General features: G+C 57.1%; 1 protein-coding gene across 2 annotated transcripts in view; it reads right to left on the bottom strand.

Moving 5' to 3' along the window:
- The window catches only part of ESPN (espin), a 78270-nt gene that overhangs the window by 7048 nt on the left and 47544 nt on the right, over window positions 1–23678 (bottom strand). For both annotated transcript variants that reach the window (XM_084651632.1, XM_084651633.1), the window contains exons 8-11: window positions 20713–20874; window positions 19846–20050; window positions 5325–5470; window positions 3127–3402 (exon numbers count right to left, since the gene is read on the bottom strand). In XM_084651632.1, coding sequence (XP_084507758.1) covers window positions 3127–3402; window positions 5325–5470; window positions 19846–20050; window positions 20713–20874 — 789 coding nt within the window. The remainder of the gene's footprint in view (window positions 1–3126; window positions 3403–5324; window positions 5471–19845; window positions 20051–20712; window positions 20875–23678) is intronic.

The following is a 23678-nucleotide window of genomic DNA, read 5'->3' as shown; positions in this document are numbered from 1 at the left end:
AAATGGAGTGAGGGAATGAGGCTGGAGGAGAGAGCCTTACTGTTTGCATCGCGCACGCTCTGCTGGAGAGAGAACTTTGCTAAGAATATCTTGTTGCTAGTCCCTGATCAAAGGATACAGCAGCAGATGCTTCCAGGAACCGCTCACTCATTACACCACTGAATGACCATGTAAGACATTTAAACCTGCAGTATCTTCTCCGTATGAAATGGGAGAGTTGAGGGGTTTGGCTTTGCTCATAAACCTCCCCTTGGTCCTCATTTTAAAGTAGAAAATGGCAGTTCTGTCCCACTGCCCAGCTTGGGCGATCGTTGGTTCGGATGGAGTGGGTACCCTCTACCAGCTGTTAATGGCTGATACGTGATCAGCTTTCAGCTCCGGTGACAGGCACAGCTCATATTCGATAGCCCCGCATGTGCTAAATACTGCAGTTTAAATGCATCTCAGAGTTGACCAGAGCACTGCAAAGAGCTCAGCCTCATGCAGAATGCTTCAATTCATGCAGAACTCTCCACAGCACACACAAATCTTAACGGGTCAAACGTTTCTGAAGGGAAGCAAGTCCTCCGTGTGAACAAGGCACGTATTGCATGCCCAGAAGGAAAACACTGGGGACTGGGCTTCGGCCTTAACAAACTGTGTCTAAACGAAAATCCAAGCCCAGAAACCAACTGGAGAAAAAGAGACTTTTCAAGCTGACAGCTCCAATAATGCCTTGCACCCCCAAATCACTGACTTTTAGGGTTACTTTCTAACAGCGCTGAGATGGCCTGGCTGGAGGGATTGCGCAGTGGCAGGGTTTTATGGTAAGTTTTAATGGATTTCTTTAGAATGAATCCTTCACAACTGACCATTTACACAGCTGTAAGAGCCCTGCCAGGGGTAGGTGGCTCCAGCCAAATGGAGCTGACGTCAGAACTGCTGAGATCCATTTGAGCAGGAATCTGAGGAAGGATGGCTCCCCATGAGGACCACGGGCACAACCAGGCCGAGTCCTGCCAGGATAGGCTAGCAGACCGTCCTGGCTACTGCCCCGGCTGTGAGCTCCCTCTTTTCCCGAGTCCAGCTGGCATGGCTGTTGCCAGGTCACTAGTCCCTTACCCAGCATGCTCTGGCAGCTCCTACAGCAGCGCTGGGGCTGAGCCATGGTCCCAGTTATCTACCCTGGAGCCCGTTCCATTAATAAAAAGCTTCCTGCTGCATCAGTCAGGGCTGAGATTTCTCAAAGCCCACTAGCTGCACTAACCCCCATTAACCTGGATGGGGGCCGTGCGTGGGACACTGATCAATTGTCTGGTCAGCTTCAGAAATCTCCGCCCAGCCTCCCTCTTCAGAGAATCCAGACGGAGCAAGGCAACGCACGCTGTGCCAGGGTGGGGGGAGCCCCGTGGTGGGAGTCGATACAGATGCTGTGGGGTGCAAACCCTCACCACACTCCGGTGGGAATGTCGCTGCAGTGGAGGGAGGGGCCCAGCTCCCCAGGGCTCTGTCCAGCGAAGGCGGATGTTCATGCAGTTGGGGGGAGGGTTCTTTCCTTTCGCCAGGAGCCAGATTGCTGCTGCTCATGCTACTAGTTGGACTCCTCCAGAGGGACCCGCGCTGTGGCCGGGTCTCTTAGGGTCTGGCGCTGTCCCCATCACCTCACCATTGTACTTGAGCTATTGCGCCTCCCATGCTAACGAGAAAATCCCGAGTCGATGCTGTGGAACACCCACCTCATCTGCAAAGGTCTTAAATACGGGTTGACCTCGATACTTCCCCTGGCCTCCCTGCCCAGTCTGTTTACCCACTTTGCTCCGCATTTGGTTTCTGCAACGAGCCCAGGCTGACATGAGAGCGAGCGTCTCTGCAGGGCTGAAAGCAGCCGCTCACTTGCCTCTGCTCTTGGACAAAGGTGTCAGCCAGACTGCATGTTCCTTCCGCCTGGGGCTGTCTCTCATGCTAACATGCCTTGAACTGCGGGTGGCTCCTACGTGGCCCTGCTCTGGTTCTCCAGGACATGCCAGCCAGCCTTGCCTTCCATGGATCCTGTCTCTGCAGCCCTTGGGGAACGGCAGTCAAGAAGCAGCTTAGCAAAGACTGAGCTCTGGGATGGCTTGTGGCTTCGGCTTGCCTCTGGGGAGGTTTTACATCACAAAGCCTTCTTCCCACTGTAGGGCTACCATGGCTGCCTGGAAGGACGGAAGCCTGTCTGGGTGTGTCAGGAATGAGTGCACACCTAGTGTGGCTGCTTGGGCCCTAGCGCAGCAGGGTGTGCGTGGGTACAGACAGACTGTGCTGCACAAGTGCACCTTGGCCTCCCGCTGTCGTACCGAGCCTCACTGATGTACTCGCTGAGCGGTTCCCCCTGGTGTGAGCAAGGATGGCATGACCCATCCCTTCGCTGGCACCTGAGCCAGAGCAGGTGGGAGCCTCTCCACTCATTGCTGGGGGTGGCCCCTCTGGGCCTAGGTGTGGGGGAGCCAGGCTGTCGAGTCAGACCCCGACCCCAGCACTCTCTGATGAACACCCTAAGTGAGTGGATGTGATGGCGTACCAGCTTGCAGCTGCTGTCTGGGCAATGCTGCGTAGAATGCAAGATGTGTTTCTGCAAGTGCAAAACCCTGAACTCCTGCCTATAGGCCCAAGGGAAACTGGGGGTTAACAGGTGGTTTATGGGTTAGACGCTGGGCTGTCTGCTTTTCCTGTAGCCATTGAGATAAAGTCGCAGGCGCTGTTGGATGCCCTTCTCTACTAGCTGGTCACGCGTAATGACTCCTGCTTGTTTAGCTTTATCAACACTAGGAGCTGCTGCCTGGAACCAGCCTAACCTGCACCAGGGCTGCTAGCCTGCACCAAGCCTTGATGATTGCCTCTCCCATAATGCACTTTGCCGGCTGGGAGGGATGAGGGGTTTTTCCTCTACCTGTCCCAGAGGCCCAAATCCTGCCCTGTGCAGCCCAGCTGGCCATCCTGTGTTTCCCCATCCCGCTTTCTGAGTCACCCTGAGCCGCCGGGTCCAACCCAAGGGCGGTTAGAACGGCTGCCTCAGGCCCCTCTCGCAGCCTCGGCCCCGTCACAGCACACGGCAGGGGATGGTCACAGCACACCGCACTCCAGCACGTGGAGGGCCCCCCTCCCTCTTACCTTGCGCTTTTGCTCCTCCTCTTCCTGGATCTTCATCTGCAGCTTCCGCACCATCACCTGCCTCTTCCACTCGGGGATGGGCCGCCCCTGCTCGTCGTGGGTGGGGATCAGGGACTCGATGTCCAGCTGGCTGGGCTGCCCCGAGGCCATGAGCGGCGAGTTGCCGTTGATGACCGGCTCAGGGGAGCTGGTGGCCCAGGGGACGGAGGCTGTGTCGGGCGTGGTCGGTGGGGTGAGTGTCCTTGCGGGGGACAGGGAGGAAGCTGCAGTCTCTAGCTGGATGGCAGAAAGAGGAGAGGGCTTTAGTTCAGGGAGTGGTGTGACACAAGGGAGATGCTATGTGAGAAGGCGCTCGCTCCGAGAAAAGCTACCCCTCTCCCCGCGGGAGGGAGCCCAAGATCCTGGTCATCCGTGGACTCCCTCTGCCCCGTGCTGGCAGTGCTCAATTTGTGCTAGGGCTTGCTGGGGCTGAGCCCCGGCACCTCTGGGCCCGGCACTTCAGAGTCCCAGCACCTCTAGATTTGCTGTGTAAGTTATGAAAGTTAAAAAATTGCTTGAGTCCTGTCCCCTCTGTCATTACAAAGTAAGTCCGGTGTGTGGGACTGTGACGAAGCGGGACTGTTCTTAACGTTTCCTCTGAATAGTGTGGGGGTGCTTCAGTTTCCCCTAGGCAGTTCTTAAGTATCTAGGGGGTGGAGTAAGGGTGTATGATCATTGCAGAGCCCTAGAGGGCAGGTGTGTGCAGGGGTCTGGACACAGAGAATGGCTGACACCCTGTTTCCTGGCCACTGATGGCCTGGGCCCTTCCCTCCTGCAAGGTGAGAGCTAAAGGGTTGGAGAACAAAGGAATCAGGTGACCTCCTGGCCCGGGAAAGGGACAAAGCCCAGAGGAGGAGGGGCTGGAGGGGGAGTCAGTTTGGGGCTGGCTGGGACATGGAGTGAATTGCAAATGTGGTTGTCTGGCTCACTGCCCCCCAAAATGGACCCAGCTGAGGGGTCCTGTTCTCTGCACCTACAAGCTCTGTGTTAGACCATGTTCCTGTCGTCTAATAAACCTTCTGTTTTACTGGCTGGCCGAGAGTCACGTCTGACTGCGGAGTTTGGGGGCAGGACCCTCTGGCTTCCCCAGGAGCCCGCCTGGGCGGACTCGCTGTGGGAAGCGCAGGGAGGGGCAGAGGATGCTGAATGCTCCGAGGTCAGACCCAGGAAGATGGGAGCCGGGTGAGCTGTGTGTCCTGCAGACAGGCTGCTCCCAGAGAGGAGACTTCCCCAGAGTCCTGCCTGGCTTCATAGGGAGCAGTTCCCGAGCATCGCCCGGGGACTCTGTGACAGGGACATTCTGTGCTGGGGAACCGTGGGGACCAAGCCCCTTCCTCCAGGTGTCTGAGCCATTCCGGAGAGGGGCTGAGCTTTGCCATTCTCCTCCCCTCGCCCAGCATCTGTTGTATGGGGCAGCGCCTGCCACTCGCTCGGTGCTTGTACAGCGCCTGGCACAGCAGATCCTGGGGCCTTGGGGTGCAGCGTGAGACCCAGAACTGAATTCTACAGGAGGGCTCAAACAGCCCAGGGACAGGAGCCTCTTTCCTGTCAGACCTGTTGAACCCGTCCATGCGGAAGCCTCACAGCGGACCCCGGCCTCAGGCAGCCCTGCGTCTGGGGGCCAAGCCAGCTCCGGGGGTGCTCTGGGGATTCCTCACCCCAGCACTCCCTAGGAGGGCTGGTGTCCCTGTTTGAACAGCTGCTCTTGGCTGGGGTAAGCCCTCTTCTTTGCTGGGTGCTCGGCTCCCGGGGGAAGGTTACATTGACTCCTGGCCAGGGCGCTCTGTGGGGAGGGGGTTCAGGGGCTGCGGGGGGGGTGGGGTGGGGGAGGCCTGCCATTGCCTGGGTTTTAGCACGGGAGTACCCAGCCCATTCAGGGCAGATCTCTGCCCATGACTCCCCAGGGCTGGGAGCAGCGGCTGTCTCCTGTGGAAAGTGCCCTCCCTCCTGGACCCCCAGCCCCCCCTCCCCAGCGGCTCCCTGCTTACAGCACAAAGCGGATCATGCTAAATTTTGCTGAGGATTCCAGCTGGTTGTGACAACTGCAGCCAATCAAATTTGCCGCCCTTAATTAAAAAGTTAATCCAGTTCCTAACCCAGCTCCCTGCCCCGTGGAGCTGAGCGGGGCCCGAGTGGAGTGGGGCCAGCCAGTCACCTACATTGGCCCCTGCCTGGCCGCTGCCTGAGAAGACAGTGGTGAGGCCTTTGCTCTGCGGAGTCGGCTTGAGGCTCTTCCCAGCCTTGATCTCTGCCAGCAGCTCGGAGTTGTCACCAGTTGGGGACATCATATTGAACGACTTGGAACCTGGCAGGAGGAAGAGGGGATGTGGTGAGGAGACTCACAGCAAACTCACCCCAGGGCTTTGCTAGGCCTGGCCCCCCAGAGCCTCGAGCCAGCGGATGTGGCCCCAAACTGCACCTTGGAGCTCAGCAGCTTCGGGCCACTTTGAACAGGGGGAGAGTAATCGCAGAGTCAGGGGCCCTGTGGGCAGCTTCGCTCCAGGCCCGCTGCTGCGGCTGAGCTCCCCTGCAGCAGGACGGGGAAGAGGCATTGCCCACGCAGGCAGCTCCCAAGCACCTGGGGCATTAGAGGTCAAAACCAACCCTGAAAGTGCGAGGCAGCTGGCACAGGTCCCAGAGCTGCTGCATTCTGCCTGCTGATGGACGGCAGGGCCCAGCCTTGCAACAGCTGAGTCTGGGTACAGCCCCCGGCCACAATCAGATGGGAGGGAAGACACGCTCTGAGCCATCTGAAATCACCTGGGGAACCTGCCCACCCTGAACTCTGAACCTGGAGATGAATCACCGTCTAATCTCAGCCATCTCCTGCAGCTGCTTCCCCTACACCTGCCTCTGGCTAAGCCTAGCGCCTCGGGTGCTTTGGGCCAGCTCACCCTCAGCTCAAGTGGGCTGTGCAGGGCAGAGGGCTCAGGAATCGCACCCCTGCTGGGTCCTCAGGAAGGGGTTTTACTTGCATGGGGTGTGGGCATGGTGAAGCCAGGCAGTGCTCTGCTGCCCCAGCATCATCCTGCTCTGGGGCCTAGGGCTCTTCTGGCCAAGTGGGGGGGTGGTTCCCCCAACTGCCTCCTCACAATGTTACTGCCCCACAACGGAGATGGCTCCCTGTTGCTCTGAAACGACCCCGAGCCCCAGCGGGGCCAGCGCCCAGGCATGACCTCCAAACACCTCCCTTTGGGGTGTCCTCCCCTCTCCCCAGGCTGGAACGGGGACTCTCTCATGAATTCCTTTCCTTGGCTGCTCCTATTGCCAACGCGCTGCCCCTCGGAAATGCAACTGATTCTACACCAAGTGCTACAACCTAATTACTCAGCAGACAAGGAAAATGAAGTTTAAAAAGATGCTCACATGTAGTTAAAGCACAGCACAGTGGGGTCCGGGTTAATGACTGGGCCCCCAAACACCACAACAAGACAAATCACGCAGCTCTCGGGGCTCCCGGAGCATTCCCCCCTCCCGCAGAGGAATATCCACAGGGGAGAAATCTCCTCTTGCCCTAGTGAAATCCTGGCTTCCTAGATCCAGAACAAGTGTGGCCCCAGACAATTACTGGGAGGGAAGGGTCCTCACTGCTCGGGGTTGTTTCAGAGCCACAGGGAGCCGTCTCTGCTGTGGGGCAGTACTTGGACTCAGCACTGGGAAGTCTGCAAGCCTTTCAGATACCAGAAAACACAAAGCAGGAAACCAGACGGCATCACCTCCTCCAGAGTGCAAACTCCACTGAGTCGCCAATGGGCTGAGTGGAGAAGGAGGCAATCAAAGGAAGGAGCTGGCTGTGTGCTGCCCTTAGGACCCAGAGCTCTTTCTGTGCCTCACGAGCTGATCCTACAGAGCCTGCGGAAACACCAGCATCTCCACCAGCATCTCCACCGTGCAGCCCCCTCCCTCCAGCCCGCGAAGCAGGGCTCCGCCAGAGAGCTGCACACCCTGGAAATCGTTCGACAGCCCTGTTGCCTTTGCGGCAGCAGGATTTCCCTGTCTTGACTGGTCACTTCTGAAATGAAGCCTCAGCAGTAACTCTGCAGCCAAAGTTAAAGACGTACTGGCTAAGAATAAAACCGAGCACACTCACACGGGAAGTCAGGAAATGGACCCAGCCTGGCAGCCAGGGGCAGCCCGGTTCCTAATGGCCCCACGAGCGCTGAGCTCTGCTGGCAGGCTGACTCAGCAACGGGCTTCTCTTTTGCCAGCAGCACTGCCGTGCCACTAAGCCCGTGCCCCGCGCCCAATCCCTCGCTACCAACCCCATACTTGCCTTCCATGTGTGAAGCAACAGTCAGGTAAGGTTAAGAAGGGATAAAGCCGGCAGCTGCGGGGTCAGAACAAGGTCAGCCAGGTAAGCCCAACTTTCTAGTGCTCTTGAGCTTCACTGAACAGTAAAATCCAGTCTGAGCGCAGCCCTGCCAGGGCCAGGCTAGCCCAGAGGAGAGCAGGGCCACCTGGTGCCTGAAGATGCCTGTCTGGTTGGTTGCTGGCGGTATCTACAGAACTATTCTCCCCTTGCTGGGTGCATTCAGCCCCCACAAAGCAAACCTTCAGCATACACGGGAGATGAGTTTGCCCTGCAGCCAAGTAGCCCTGTTTCTATAGGACGTTCTGATCATCTAACCTATCAGCAGTACCTGGTCCCACCGCTCTTGCAGGCAAACCATTGCTCTACAGCAGTTGGAAACACTAATATTCTGTGCGAGCTAAGAATTCTTGCTGCTCTTTGCAAAGACTTGCCCTGTTTTGCTTTGTCTACGGCTGTGCGTATTATGCAGCCCCAATGCTCCAGTTGACAAAACTCGCCAGCCCTTTTACCCACCATAGGTCCTGTGCCACGTGAGTGGAGTCTCCTAATGAGCCGGTATGTGGCAAGGAGGCAGAGTGCTTTCCCAGCTGTCCTCCTGCCGGAGCGAATGAATGGGCTGAAGCGCGTTTCCTTCTTGGCTGAGGCTGCGCAAGTGGACAAAAGGCTGTTTGGCTTTAATGGCCCACTTGGGAAAATGAAATGTCGTTAAGCGTCTGCTGTGCCCCCCAAATCCTCCTGGATTCAGTGGTAATAAGACCAAGCACTGAACGGCTGCCAAACTGTAAACAGTAATAAGCTGTTGATGGCAAAAGACATGGTGGTATTCACGTGTCCAGCTAATGCTGGCCGTATGAACATGCACAAAGGCTCCACTGTGCAGTCTGCAGGGGATTCATCTTAGAGCTTTTAGGGGTTTCCTAAGGAGCCAGGGCTCGAACCAGCCCAGTTGCTGCTGCTCTTCCCGATGCAGCTCAGCATGTGGGCCATGAGAGCTGCACCAGGCACCCCAGTCCCATTCATGTACCGACAGCACTGGCTACACTGAGCGCCCAGCCCTGGGGCCAGCCGTTACTTTGCAATTTCAGTAAAAGGGACGGTCACGCTGATTTCCTCACCCGCCAGTCTGACCCTGCTGCCGTCAAAGGCCCTGGCACAGCGCCTGGACTGCAACGCGACCTGGATCGAGGCCCCATGCTGCTACCAGCATCCAAATTACTGAGGCTGATGGCGCACTCAGGGAGGGGTTTTCCCTGGCTGCCAATGGCAGTTTTACCACTGATTTCAAGGGGAGCAGAGTTGGGCTAAAGCCGAGTACTTTGGAAAACCCGACCCTACTTGTGTGTGTTGCCATCCTGCTCTCTCTCAGCCCGGGCAGTGGAAGTGGGACCTTTGATGTGTTTCAATGTTGCAAATACTTGTGTTTGTTTAAAACAAACTATGACCCCTGCCATTTACTCCCCTCCCACTTCTGGGCCTGGCTAGCTCAGGGGAAGGAGACTCGTACAAACTCTCAGTGAGGGGCCGAGGTGCCTGCCTGGCCCATTCAGGCTGGACATGGGACAGCGAGTGCCCAGGTCAGAGCTCGGCTCTGTTTCCCCAGAGCTGGGATGTGCAGTCAGATTGCAAAGGGGTCCTGCTGGCCCATTGCAAACACCCCTGGCAGGTCTGCTCTGCCCTGGGGCGCCCCCAAGCTGTGTGGCCCTGGAGGAGTGTTAAACTGTGGGGTGTGGTGGGGAGACCCTCACAACCAGGCCGAGTCAATTAGCACAACTGGGGCCCCTGTTGGGGTGCACACAGAATGGGCCCTGCGGCCTCCTCCTTGCCACTTGCTGGGGTGGGTGCTGGGTCGGGGGGGCCAGGTCCTGCTGCCCCAGCCAGTGCTGCCAACCGCCGAGTTTCCAGCACTGCTGACTGTCCCTTTGGAAAGGGAGCATGGCAGTGCAGCCCCGGGTAAAGGTGGCGGAGAATGGAGTTTAGGTCAGCCGACCCCACCACACCCCTGCGTCACCTGGGGAGGGACCAGCTCCCGCCAGCGTCCGAACCCCGGATCCCGCGCAGGCGGCAATGAGCCGGTCTCTGCGCAGCACACACAGAGCTTGTTAGCCAGTCAAAGGGAGTTTAATAAACCAGGCTCTTGCTGAGCCCACAGCCCCCAGGCATCGGAGAGCCCAGAAACCCTCCTGCCCCAGAGCACAGCTGCACCAGCCGGCTCCTGCTTGACGAATGTCCAGCTGCTTTCAACATGTTGTTTGCTTTCCCTGGATGTGTCAGCACCCTAACCTTGCTCAGCCTGGCAGCACATCACTTCAGTCAGCACAGAGTTAGAGCCAGCAGGGCCCACCTCGGCCAGCTAGGGCCTACACCGTCCCGAAGGGATCAGACGGCAGCTCCTGGGACGCAGCCATCAGCCCCCACCCACCGCAAAGCAGGACAGATTAACCAGCCAGCGCCCGGTCACCCACTGCCAATAAACATGCACACGAGCTCTCCTAGCAGCTGTAGGCCTGCCCCTGGGAGCTGCTTTGGGTTTGTAGGAGCCAAGTGAGGGCTCTTCCCTCCAGGCCAGCCGCTTCCTCGCCCGGAGGACAGTGAGGACTGCCCCTCTCCATGTGGTGCCCTGGAGCTCCAGGCTGCTGTCACAACAGAGCAGCCTCTGGCATTAGGCAGATATTTCCTGCTTGCTGCTGCTCCAGCTTTTTGGGGTTCCCGCCTTTCCTGGGCCAACTAAACTCCCAGAGCCAAGCTGCTCTGTGTGTGTGTGGGCCCACTCCCAGTGATGTGAACGGGGCAAGGCTCCTAACACACGCCTTGCACCGCCGAGTCCAGGGTGAAGGTGTGGGCTAGGAAATAAACAGCTCCAATACGGAAGAGGGAGACCAGCCCCCGGCTGGTGATTAAACACAATTATTTTCATCTGGACTCCTGTGCCCCGCCTGCTAAAGCTCCTTGAGGGAAACTGCCATGCCAGGGGAGCTGGAGGGGGGCTGTGGTGGGAGTGGAAAGGCTGGTGCCAGGCACAGGGCCTTCTCTCGCGCACTGCACAGCTGCTCATAGTAGCAAGGCTGGCCACTTTAATGCCAGCTCCCAGTGCCAATCAAGCCTAACATGGCACGAGCGTGTGTCTCTCTAGTACGGTGCTAGGGCCCCTGACTCTGCCTGTCTCCTGCTGCATGGCAGGGGGTTAGTCACCTGGTCCCCCCGGACAGAGACCATAGTGGTACCAGGGGGCTGTGGGACTAGCAGCCTCAGTAGGTGCAGTCCGTTTCCCCAGGCGCGGCAGCCAGCTCCTCGTGCCAGCATGGGTCTGTGGTGCAGTGCCAGTTACCCTGGCAGAGGAGCTGCCCCCGGGGCCCTTTCCCTGGCAGCAGGTACCTGGCATGCTCACAGTAAAATGGACACTGTCCTCAACGGCCCATGACGTGTAGCGCACAGCCAGGGCCATGGCCCACCCTGGTTCCTGGAGTGGGGCTGTATCCAAAGGGGCTGGGGAAGACATTCACGGCCAGAATGAGAAACTCTCTGTCCTTTGGCCTCTGAGGTGAATCCCCCCCGATCTAGCTGTGGCTCCTGTCAGCAGCTCTGGAAGGGCCAGTTTCACAGCAGAGGGGATGCTACTCATCGTTCTGCACCCACGTCGCTGGCTCTTTGGGCACAAACCACAGCCCCTGCAGCAACGTGGGAGAAGCGGGCACGTGGACGACTACCCGACAGGTCAGTAAGCAGGTCCTCAGTTGGACCCAGCTTGTAGTTGTGGTGACGAAGTGGGACTGTTCTTAATGTTTCCTCTGAATAGTCTGGGGGTGCCTCAGTTTCCCCTAGGCAGTTCTTAAGTATCTAGGTGGTGGGATAAGGGTGCGTGATCCTTGCAGAGCCCTAGAGGGCAGGTGTGTGCAGGGGTCTGGACACAGAGAATGGCTGACACCCTGTTTCCTGGCAACGGATGGCCTGGGCCCTTCCCCCCTGCAAGGTGAGAGCTAAAGGGTTGGAGAACAAAGGGATCAGGTGACCTCCTGGCCTGGGAAAGGGACAAAGCCCAGAGGAGGAGGAGCTGGAGAGAGTTTCAGTTTGGGGGCTGGCTGGGGACATGGAGTGAAGTGCAGACATGGTTGTCTGGCTCACTGCCCCCCAAAATGGACCCAGCTGAGGGGTCCTGTTCTCTGCACCTACAAGCTCTGTTTTAGACCATGTTCCTGTCGTCTAATAAACCTTCTGTTTTACTGGCTGGCTGAGAGTCACGTCTGACTGCGGAGTTTGGGGGCAGGACCCTCTGGCTTCCCCAGGACCCCACCTGGGCGGACTGGCTGTGGGAAGCGCACGGAGGGGCAGAGGATGCTGAATGCTCTGAGGTCAGACCCAGGAAGGTGGAAGCTGTGTGAGCTGTGTGCCCTGCAGACAGGCTGCTCACGGAGAGGAGACTTCCCCAGAATCCTGATTGGCTTCATAGGGAGCAGTTCCAGAGCATCGCCCGGGGACTCCGTGACAGTTGTTCATGAGACAGAGCCTGGAAAATTGGCTCCAGCATTTTCCTTTTAAAGAGCAGATTAATCTGGAGGTATCAGCTCAGTGCATCTCATCAGAGCTCCCCTCCATCCAGCCTGTAAGCTCCTCGGCACTGGGACCGGATCTGCTAACATGCACAGTGCACATGGGGCTGGGTATGTGCCCAATCCTGCCCCACTGAAGCCACTGGGAGCTTTCACGATACTGGGAGGAGGATCAAGTCCCACATAATGGTCCTTCTCAAACCAATGTGTCATTGGTGGCCAAACTTGATGCCTCCCTCTGAATGTGGGAGCCTTGCTTTACACACAGGGGCTTGAAGCGTGTCTGATAATTGTCGGGCAGTAGAGTTGGGAGAGAATTGCACATGCAGAGTTAGAGGGAAGGGCTGGGTCACCAGCTAGGTACAACTACCCGTCTGTTACAGGAAAAGCCTCTAGAATGGCACCAAAAGTGGTCACTGTTCCATAGGGTTTCTAATCCCCCATTAGTATTATATAGACTCTGCTATGGAATTCTATAGGGTGGCTAAAAACAAGCCTGGAGAAATGATCTCATTCCTTATTAAATGCTACGGGGTTTCAGAGCAATTTCAAGAGAAACCTAGTCACTTTCTCTAGAATCCGACTGCCAGCAGACCTATTAAACCCTATGGCCTTTCTTTTGACGGGGTCTGTCTGCAAGTACTAGCATGGACCTGCACAGGCACGATACCCCCCTGTAGCCACAGCCCATGCTCCCCGTGGAGTCTCACCACTCCATGGAACAGGAAGCAAAAGAGCCCCTTGAGTCCTAAAGCTTGTGCAGAGGCAGCTGGACCAGGTGGGCAGAAAGTCCCTGTTCTAGGGAGCCCAGGGCAACAGAGCACTAAGGCAGCACAGCTCAGTGTTCTAGCAGGGAGCACTAGGCCAAGCGAGACGCAGAGGCAAAGGGATTTACTACCCTCTAAGTGCAGTGAGCGGGCCGTGGAAATGACAGCGGGCTGATGCTGAATATCTAGTTTGCGCCAGAAAATGAAGCACTTATACTGGCGATTGCTACATCACTGCCATTTGTCGAGACAAGGTTATTTGTTAATAGTTAAACACAAGGACTCCAAAGGCTCAGAGACTGAGCCCAGTGACATAGGGCAAAGCTCAGAGGCGTGAGCTGCTGACAAACAGCTGTTCTAACCCAACAGGAGGGGGGCAGTTTCTCATGGTAGCAACAGTGAGTAACTGCCACAAGCTTCGTTCCAGCTCCTGTGCCCTCCACCTGGAAAGTACAAACTGCACCCAAGTCCCCGAGCAGCAGCTGCCGAGAGCAAACGGCTGCATCACTGGTCTGGCTAGTCCACATCCAGAAAGGGAAAATTACCCCCCCAGCAACAATAACCACCAGCTAGCCATCCAGACAGGGCGACGTGGCAGCAAGCAGCAGCTTTCCCACATGAACAAGCCCTCCACCTGCACTAACGATGCATGGACGGAAACGACTCCCGACAGGGCAGCTTGAAGAGGTAACTAGCAGAGGGATGGTGTGTTACTTTGCTATCAGTATTTAAGTGGCTAAAACACAGTAACAAATTTACTAAAACAACTATTCCCCTGACAGCCACATGTAGTTTGCAGGGGTGCCCCACACATTCTCTGAGACCTGTCTTCAGGGTCAGCCCTCCCTGGGGGTGTTTATGCACTGAATTGTACTGGAAACCTTGGGGCTACAGTAAAGTTGCTGCTTAAAGGGGCTGGGGATTGTAGTTTGGATCCTCTGTGCATGTTCCCCTCTCCTGTATGCTGGTACAGTAACCCAGGAAAGTGGGGAGAAGAGATATTCCCTGCTGGGTCCTGGCTGGGCAGCTTGAGAGGGAAGCTGGAATGTGTCCTTGGCCTTACAGAAGTAATGGGAGGCATTCAGAGTTTGAGTGCCTAAATCCCGGTCCTTTCTGGCAGCCTGAAGGTCTCGGAGGAGCAGCTGTTTGTTGCCAAGAGCAGATCAAGCGGACAGGTGCCCTGGGCCATGCTGACACAGCAGCTCCTTGCCCCGAGGATACCAGCAGGGCTCTGCAGCGCCATTCGTGCCCCACCCAGCTGATCAGATTTGTGTGTGCCCCAGCAATCACCAGCGGGTCTCAAGTCATTAAATAGCCCCCATCCTAATGGCAAATAGCATCAGCCTTCCCTGTGGAGGAGGGGAGAATAAACTGGACACTGACCATTAAGGGACTAGTAGAAAGGAGCCAGGGCACTTCCCTTCCCTCGCCCCCCCCCCACGCTCTAGGCACTCTGCTGACTTCCCACAGGGATGGTAAAACAGCTGCAGGACTTGGTCTCTTCCTGTGCCCCAAAGCTTTTCCTTCTAGGAGGTAGAGAGAGAAGCAGAGAAGTGCAGTTAGAAGAGGAGGCATTTGGCTCCCACAAGACAGAGAAGAGAAGCAGCCAGCAGGGAGAACAAGTGGGTACGAGCAGAAAGGAGCAATACCACGCAGACCCCAGTGAAGAGGACAGACAAGCCCATGGAGTTAAGGTTAAAAAACGAAACTAGAAACACAAGTGAGAGTGAAGCCAAGGGGGAACATTGCTAGCTGCCACAGAGAACCAACGCAAGGCTGCGTAAATTCATAAGCTGACGCTTACGCTAACGTTTTCAAGTTATTTTAAAATAAAAGTTAAGAAATATTTCCCCTGTCTGCCAGCCTGGGGGTCTGAGCCAGTCATAGCAGGTTCCCACGAATGGAAGAGAGCCTTGAAAGCTGCAGAGTGGGTTCAAGAGGAAAGCGCGATTCAGAGTCCTTGCTGACAGGGCTCACTGCACCGGAGCACAGGTGGGGGGTACTGGCGAGCAGACGCATTTCGGAGGTTTAAGTTAAGTGGCAGTTTGCTCTGCCATTGTCAGTTGTCTCTGGCTGGATTTTGCATGTGTGTCTCTATTCTTAGAAGTCCCCTTTATTCTTCTGTACTGTTCAATCAAAGCATATCTGATCTGCAAGGATACCTTTCTTTAAAGCTCTGTTTGGTTTAATAACGTGCCCGTATTGCTGGAGGAGATTCACCGTTACAGGCAATCGCCTGCACACGCTGTTATTTTAGCTACTGTTTCCCGGGTGTGGTGCAGGGTCTGCCAAAAGTTACCATTAATCCTGAGCAGTTTCTTCAGGAGAGGCGTGAGGGGAGCCAGCCTTTTGGAGGACGAGGAGATCTCCGTAAGTGTCGCCCATGTGACAGTCATGACTCTGTCCCGTCACTAGGGTGGCGGGCAGCAGAAATCCCCAGTGCAGCAGCTCTGCGGCGGGGTTATATAGCACCGTGCAGGGCACACCTACAGAGTAACTGGCTTCAGACAATCTTGACAGCTGCAGGCTCAGGTATCTGGGACACCAGTGGCTTGCTGCTCTTGGGCTGCCAGCTCCAATTGATCACTGCCTCTTAAAGACACAGCCAGACGGGCTGAGATTCGTCATGCGACGGACGTGGGGCAGGCTCTGTGGGTCTGACCCTGAGGCCAGCGAGCGAGCAGAGGGAAAAACATCCCTAATGCCCTACAGGAGCATTGCAATTAACACATGCCAGAGACGGTCACTAGGCAAAGCTCTCCCGAGGCCAGCAAGCACAGGCTCTGTGCAGGTGCCAAGGAGCAGCGCTGGGCTAATCCCCCTTGGGGTGGGTGACACTCAACTCCTGCAGCCCACTGGATGAGCACAGGAGCCCCCAAGGCAGCAAAGTGCCACATGGGGTCACCAGACAGCACCCCCAGGGCACTCTGTGGGCTGATGGATGGTGGCAGGTGCGCTCAATGGGTCTGCAGGCAACCTGGATCTGAGCAACAAGGGACCTGCCAGGTAAGATCAGACCAGGAGCCCACAGGCCCCAGTCTCCTGTCTCCCCCAGGGGCCGGCACCAGCTGCCAGAGGATGGGGCAAGAAACCCCCTAACGGACAATGCTTGGATAACCTGCCATGGGGGGTGTTTCTTCCTATCATGGGACATTGTTAACCCTGCCTGTTGTGGCTCTGGGTGGTCTCGTTATCATGGCTCTGGCTAGCTCCTGGCTAGTCCTGCCCGTGGTAGGTCTCCATGATATCTTGTGGCAGTGAGTTCCACAGGCTAACTATATTGGGGGGCCCACCTTCTCCCAGGACTCTGTATGACCCAGAACTGTGCAAGGGAGATTTTTCCCCCACCCCACCCCACTCTGGGGGGACTAGCACCTAGGAGCTGCCGCCCTTCTCCCCACTATGTAGCCCTGGGGGAGAACTGTGGAGAGCTGCCAGCCAGAGCCCCAGTGGGTAGGACCAGAACCAGACAGAGCAGGGGCCACTGGGTATTCCGAGACCTTCCGACAGTTTGACCGGACTTTCTCTGCCCCCGCTCCCCCTGGTCTCTTCACCTCAGCTTCACTCCACACCTGCACCCTTACTCTTCCCTCCCCTCTCCCGTCCCCCTCAACCCTGCCCCTCCCTTCCCTGTTCTTTCCATGTAGCTGATCCCCTCCTACGTAACCCCCCCACCTCCCCAAAAGAAACAAACCAATAAATCCTGACACTGACATGCCGTTTGCTGCCATCACGTAGGTCCCTGCTGGTGCGTTCCACCCTGTGTCTGTCTGGTCTATTGCGTCTGGTGGCTCTTTGGGGCAGGGACTGCCTGCCCCTCTGGGGTTCCCTCTGAAAGAACCTGCCCCTCTGGTGGGCCCCCCTCTTCCTGCCCCTCTGGAGGGGCCTCACTCTGACACCCTAGGGGCCCCCTTCTGCCTGCCCTCCAGGGGAGCCTCCTCTGCCTGCCCCTCTGGGGGCCCCTCTCTGCCTGGCCTGTAGGGGCCCCCCTCTGCCTGCCCCCTCCACAGTCACTCACACGATCAATAATGTTCACTGTGCACCTGACACCCCCAAAGACGGGGACGGGGGCAGCAGGCCCTGGTAGCGTCTCCTCCCCCACCCTGGCTGTGACCTAGCTGCCCCCCAGCTCTGTGACCCGATGGCACAAAGCAAAACTCTTGCAGGCTCCACTGCCCAGCAGGCAGGCCCCGAATGCAGAGGGTGCAGGCACCTGTGTCCTGTCTGTGCCTAAAGCTCCCCCCCATTTGCGGGCACCAAGCCCAACCCCCACCAATGCTGAGGAGCCCAGCCCTGCCCTCTGAGAAGAGCAGCATGACTGCTGGGCACAGGGACAATGCAGGGGCCGGGCAGGGGCGGGGGGTCAGGGGAGCCTTGCAGAGCCTTGCAGGGGCGGGGGGGTCAGGGGGCCTTGCCTGCCCTAGGGCAGCTGGATGGGGGATGCGGCAGGATCCGGGGGGTCACCGCGACCAGCTCACACAGATTTAAGGGACACCGCCTCTTGTCTACATGAGGACGTTCACCGTATGCAAACACACTGTTTGCGAGCGAAGACAAGGAGGGGGCCTTGGGTCTGGTGCTTTACAGCAGCACGGCTGAGCCACTCCTGGGGCTCTTGAACAGCCTGGCTTGTCTGTTCAGCTACCCTGGGCTTTGACTGGTGGCTGGCTAGGGAAGGGTTAACCCTCTCCCCCTGGCTGGAGGAAGGAGCCCAGCTGCTGCCTCTGAGTGCAGGGATATTGGGCACAGGGCTGGGCCAGCTGTGGGCCCTTAGGGCCACCTCCCCAGCTCTACAAAAGGAGGAGGTTTGAGGCTGGGGAGCTTGATAGCAAAAGGGAGGGAGGAAGGATGGATTGATTGATATTGGCAGGAAAGGGAGGGGGATGCTATGCAGTGGAATGGGGGGGCCCTCAGAGGGGCAAGCTGTTTGACTGTTCCATGCTAACACACCCTGCAGAAGGGGCTGGCCCCACAGCCCCTCATGCTGGTGACAGGGCCTGCAGGCAAACAGCCTTGCCACTGCCAGGCACAGGGGCGCATGGTGGGTTTGGGCTGCAGGCTTTGGCAGCTGGGCCGTGTAATTCAGGGCCGAGGGACCCGCTACTTGTCTTTTTCTCTGGGGGCCTGCTTTCCTCCAGGCTGGCGGGTGCATCCCCTGCTAGGGAGCAGGCAGCTCCAGGCTGCCTCTTCTAACCCTAGCTGAGTTTGGGGACCCCCAGCAGAGCGGCTTCCCAGGGCCCCTCTGCTTGCTCAGCCAGGCTCTGGGAACAGTCCCCGAGGGCTCCCTGCGGCAGGAGCACGGTTCCATTCCAGACGCATCCGGGCTCCCAGAGGAGGGTACAAAGGGAAGGATCCAAGTGCAGCTTCTCCAGTGACAGCTGCAGAATAAAGCCTTGGGCTACAGGGTGCCGTTCTGCACTGCCTGGCAGCCACGGCAGCTCCTCATCAGGCCGGTCTGGGCTCCGGCTAGTGCTTGCTTCGAGATGCGGTTTGGACTGTAGCTTGGGCTCGGATGCCCATCCCCCTCGCTAGGCTTTGGGGTCTGAGCTGCACCTTCAAAGCGCTGTCTATACCGCTATTGTCAGCGGGCCACCGTGAGCCCCACTCTGGGAGCTGGGCTGGGGACCCCCTGCCATGGGCTGGGCGGACAGACCTAATGGCTCCCCAGTCACTGGCACCGGCGATCCGCTGAGGGAATGCTGAGGCATGTGAGGATCTGAGAGTGTCGCTTCCCAGGGGTCAGCGCTGTCTTTACCAAGAGCTCCCACATCCCAACCCCCACGGGCCACTCAGAGACAGACCCCGCATCACCTGAAGTGCTGTATGTGGCAGCCAGAGCCACAGTGCCCAGTGGGGACAGGAGCCAACTGGCCTGGTAGAGTAGGTCAGCAATACCGCCTGCTCAGTCTGAACACCCCACTGCCTCCGGCTCCCTGCTGCGGTATGCATGTGCCAACCCATCTCCAGCTGTGCCATCCTCGGGGCACAGGGAGAGCTCCCCAGCAGGGCCCCCAGTGCCAAGAGAAAACCCAAACCCTGGCAGCTGCTCCAGAAGGGAAGCAGGGTCAGGAACAAATAACTGGAGACTGTTTATGAGGTGTGTTGCACAGAGGAAGCTCCTACTTGGCTGCCATGGGGCCCAGCTCCAAGGGGGCTGCAGGGCTGGGTTTGCCTGAAATTGGCGTCACTCAGACAAACCACTTAGAAAGATCAAAGTGTAGCATCCTGAGTGTTAATGACACGTCCCTTTTTCTCTGACACTTTGCAGCGGTACCCTCCGCTCTCCCTCCGGCTAGTTCAGGTGACAAAGGTTAGGCACCAATTCACAGTGGCAAAGGAACCAGGACTTGAACCGCAACAGCCAAGCTGCGTGTCCTGTGCCTACTTAGAACGGAAGCTCTTGGCAGCAGGGACTCACCTCCTCCCCTGTCTGTATGTGACAGAGCTAACCATGGCTTGTTGCTAGTCTCAAGCCTCTGAGGGTAAATGGCAGCTACAGTAAGGCTGGTTGGGAGGTATGTCAGCTGACTCGGTGTCTCTCTTTACTGATCCCAGCGCCCACCTGTCCCCCTCCATGCACGAAAAATCCCAAACATCCTTGTGTCACAATCATAAACCTGCTTGGGCGAGGCTGCAAGCTGGCCAGGTGTCCTCATGTGCCCCGCAGAGAAATAGCAGGGACCATGTACAGCAGAGTACCTGCATAATCTTATGTATGTTAGCCTTTGCCTGCCCCCCTCGCTCAGCTCCTAGAGACAGGGACTAGTGTGTGTCCGAAAGAACAGCCCCACATACGGTGCCGCACCCAGACTGCCAGAGCTAAAGCCTTTTGCAGGGTGTGCTCTGATGAGCTTACCTGTTCCCACTCATTTTACATCGCTCTTGAAGCCCTTGGGGCGGGGGGAATTCTGAAAACAAACCAGCAATTTTACTTGACAACCCTGGGTTCCTCCCTCGTTTGGCAGGAAGCTGCATTACCAGCCCACAGATCAGAGCCCAGGGTGTCAAACCAGCCAGAGGAGGCCCCGAATGTGCGGCAGAGAGCTCTGCAACTTACTTCCAGTGGAAGAAGACGAGCGGCGCTGGCTGAAAGAGGGCACCTGAGTCTCCGTTGGCAGTGGAGGGGGTGGGGGTGGAGGACAGATGTTCTCAGGAAGAGGAGGAGGAGGGGGAGGAGGGGGAGGGGGCGTCATCTCCCCAGAGGGCTTGTTCTCAGCTGCACTCCCATTGTGCACGTTGTCGTCGTTGGAAAGAAGAGACGCCTTAAACAAACCAACAAATAAATCCATTGAAAACAGCCAAAGAAAGGTCCAGCAAGTGCGACTGTCAGGCGATGCTAAACACTCCCTCCCGCTGTCACCCTGCCAGCTGCTGCCTGTGGCAGGGCCTGAGGGCCTCCCAGCTGGGGCTGTGATGAGTCCCCTTGCTGGGAAGAGCTGGCAATGGAGGCCAAAGCCCACCCCCCCGAGCAGGGCCAGCAGGCAGCTTCCCCACACACTGCTCTGGGGCAACGCAGCAGGGGCTGGGCCCCAGGCAGCTCTGGGCCCCGGCTGAGGCTGCTGGCGAGATCGCCAGTTCATGCCAGCTGCGGTGGTGGGCTTTGCGATGCGGCCATCTGTGCAGTGGGAACTGGGCTGAGCCCCCCCCTCGCCCCCCAATTCATTTCATACAAGCCCTGGAGAGTCACCAGCACTGGGGTTTGGATGGGTCCCCGAGAGGGGGAGTCTGTGCTTCCCAGCCCCTGGGCCAGGCAGGTCCATGTCTGTACGAACAGGATCTGCCTGGCGGCCTGCCCTGCCCAGTCAGACCCGCTCAGACGCCGGGAGCTCACTCAGGAGTTCAGGCTCGATGCCCTGAGGGTTGGGGGCCCCAGAGAAAAGCAGCTGAAGGGTGGATGGTGGGAGCAACGGCCCTAGCGGCTCACCTCCTCGCTGTGTGCCATCTTCCAGCTGCCAGGCTGCTCCCCCACACTGTTGTCGAGGTGTTTGTAGTAATCCCCAGTGCTGGGCTGCTTGCTGAAGTTCCGAGATTTCCTGCTGGAGTCGACCCGCCGGAGGCCTTCCAGGCTGCTGTTGTGTGTCGATAACTGCAAGCAACAAGGGGTAGCAGCGTTTGCACGGGAGGGATGGGGAGGCCCCTGATGAGAGCAGGGCCCCATTTGCTGGGTGCTGTCAATACATGGAGTGGGAGACTGTCCCTGCCTTGAAATAGACAAGGGTGGGGAGGAAGGAGCAGCTTCACCCGGCACGGGTGGGAACTGGGGTCCAGAGACACAATGTGACTTGCCCCGGGTCATGCAGGGAAACTGAGGCCAGACCCTCCTCCACAGAGGCATCATTTGCTCCATGGCACACCTCGTAGCACTGCACCCCGCGCGCTGGTGAATGCCACCAGGGCTATTCTATTTCTTTGGATCATTGGAGGGTCTAGGAGCCCCAGTTATTGCTCTGGACCCAATGTGCTGGGCGCTTTACAGACATCGAACAAAAATCCATTGACCGCTCCAGTGCCACTCACTGGGAGACGAACACCTGGAGAAATAACCCGGTTCTGAGCTGCTCTTCAGTTGTTTAATCATTTCCATTTCCAGCACACAGCCAGCAATGTAGTTTGCATTAATATCTCCCAGAGCTCCTCTGTGCCTCTCGTGCGATAAATAACAAAGTAGCTGAACGCAGCCCGGCCGATACTCCATGTGTGGAGCTGGGATACAGACCGCTGAGCCAAATGCCACATTTATCAGCATTAGATACCCCATCCGTTCTGTGACGGTGGCAGGTTTAGGTCCCAGAGCAGGAAACATCATGGGTAATTTTCTAGTGAACTGAAAAATCTCATTGACTGTTTTAGGTTTTCCTGGTGTGCTCATCTCTCTAGCGTCTAGCTGCTGAGGTGAGAGCAGGGGAATGCAATTCCATAAAGCCACGGAGGGCCCTGAGACCTGCCCTGCACGCAGCACTAAGAACCTGGTTGAATCTTTGCTTTCGTAACCCCTTTTGGGGAGAGTTTAGGACCCACAGCACTCAATCCCAGCCCCTGCGGATTAGCTGGGGCAGCTTATCCCTTTGCAAAACCAGCGGAGCCGGGCGCTTCCCACAGCCCCAAACTTTGCTTTCAGTGGCCATGTTCTTACATAACGGGGCTGGGAGCAGCAGCTTTAAATCGCCTTGGTGCAGATCTCAAGGGCTTTGTGCGCAGAACAGCTGAGTGGCCTGGATTTTTTTATGAGGCAGGTAATAGCACAAAGATCCTTGGAAACAGCACTAGCTGTTTTCCAGAGGCTATTGGAGCCTGAGCCAGGGTTCATTACTCTCCAGAGCGTGATTCCTCATGTGCATGGCTACAGGGACAGTTACCAGGCAGTTCTGCTGGGCGAGGGGGCAGAGTGCTGAGCCAGGGACAGCTCTCTGCGGGACAGCCTCAAGCCGGGGTAGGGAGGATGCCGTGATCACACTGCGGGGACACAGGACGATGCTGTAAGCACCTGCAATTGGAGGCTGGCCTTGAGCCCTTGGGGAGCTGGCCTGCATTGCTACAAGAGAGCTGCCCCAGGCCAGGTTTGATGTGCTCTTGGGAAGAACTGCCCAATGGTTAGGGCACCAGGCTGGGACTCAGGAGACAAGAGTTCAAGTTACCACTCTGCCATAGACTCCATGGGTGAGTCTGGCTGTGTCTTGTTCCCCCTCTGTGGAATGGGCTCGCTAGCCCTGCTCTGCTGCACACCGATGTGGTGGGGTAAATACATTAGTGATGACGAGGCACTCAGAGGGGGGACAGATACATACCAGACCTAGATCTCTGCCCCTGTGGAGCCAGTGAGCTGGGAACACAGTAGGGGCCTTGTGCTAAGCCACTGGGGCACGAAGAGTCTCCCCTTGCCCAAGTGTGAGCCTTCCTGCAACCAGACAGGGGCAGCCCGAAGAGACTGCTGCCTTGGGGCTCGCACACACAGCACAGCTGAGAACTGCTGGTTGCATCTTTGCTAGAGAATCTCAGAGTCCCTGACTCCAGCTCACAAGCTTTTTTGTTCCAGAGGCCAGGCTATTTGCATTCATCTCTCTTCCCCCTTGCATACGATTTTGCATGGCCATGATTTGTATGACTGGAACGTTAAACAGACCAATCTGCATTGGTAATTGCCTACGTGCTGCTCACACAGTCTCCTTTGGACTCAAAGCCAAATTCTGCTCTCAGTTAAATCAATCACAATCCAGAATAATGCAACTGAGGTCAGAATGACAGGGTTCAGAGTAGCAGCCGTGTTAGTCTGTATCCGCAAAAAGAAGAGGAGGACTTGTGGCACCTTAGAGACTAACCAATTTATTTGAGCATGAGCTTTCGTGAGCTACAGCTCACTTCATCAGTATGCATCCGATGAAGTGAGCTGTAGCCCACGAAAGCTTATGCTCAAATAAATTGGTTAGTCTCTAAGGTGCCACAAGTACTCCTGTTCTTTTTGAGGTCAGAATGTGGCCCTTAGCAAGGAAATACAGATCCAATGACACCTTGGCGAATGCACAGCGTGGACACTCAAATGCCAAGGGGCTGTGTTCTCCAAACGGACCCAGAGATTTTGGTGGCTAGTGGCAACTGGCTCTGAAGTCCTGCTCTGTGAGTGAAGAAAAGACGCTTCCTTGACTGCCTCGCTATCCACTGCTGCTGCAGGCCTCAGCTCTGGCCAGCAGCTGATGCAAAGCGAAGAGGGCAACTGCTAAAGATGGCAACTCTTGCCAGCCTCCTGCGCTCTGGGTGTTGCAAACAAGCAGGCTGGTGGCTGCATTGAGGAGATCTCTCGCTTTTTGTTCCCAAAATATAAATGACCGGGGAGGATGCAAACCACTAGTAAAGAAATGCTAACGGGGCGGCAGCATGTTCCAGTACCGTGGCCCG

Source organism: Lepidochelys olivacea (assembly GCF_965140295.1).
Source record: "Lepidochelys olivacea isolate rLepOli2 genome assembly, chromosome: 18".
Taxonomy (NCBI): domain Eukaryota; kingdom Metazoa; phylum Chordata; order Testudines; family Cheloniidae; genus Lepidochelys; species Lepidochelys olivacea.
Note: the sequence above shows the minus strand (reverse complement) of the source record. Positions and strands in the feature narration are given on the sequence as shown.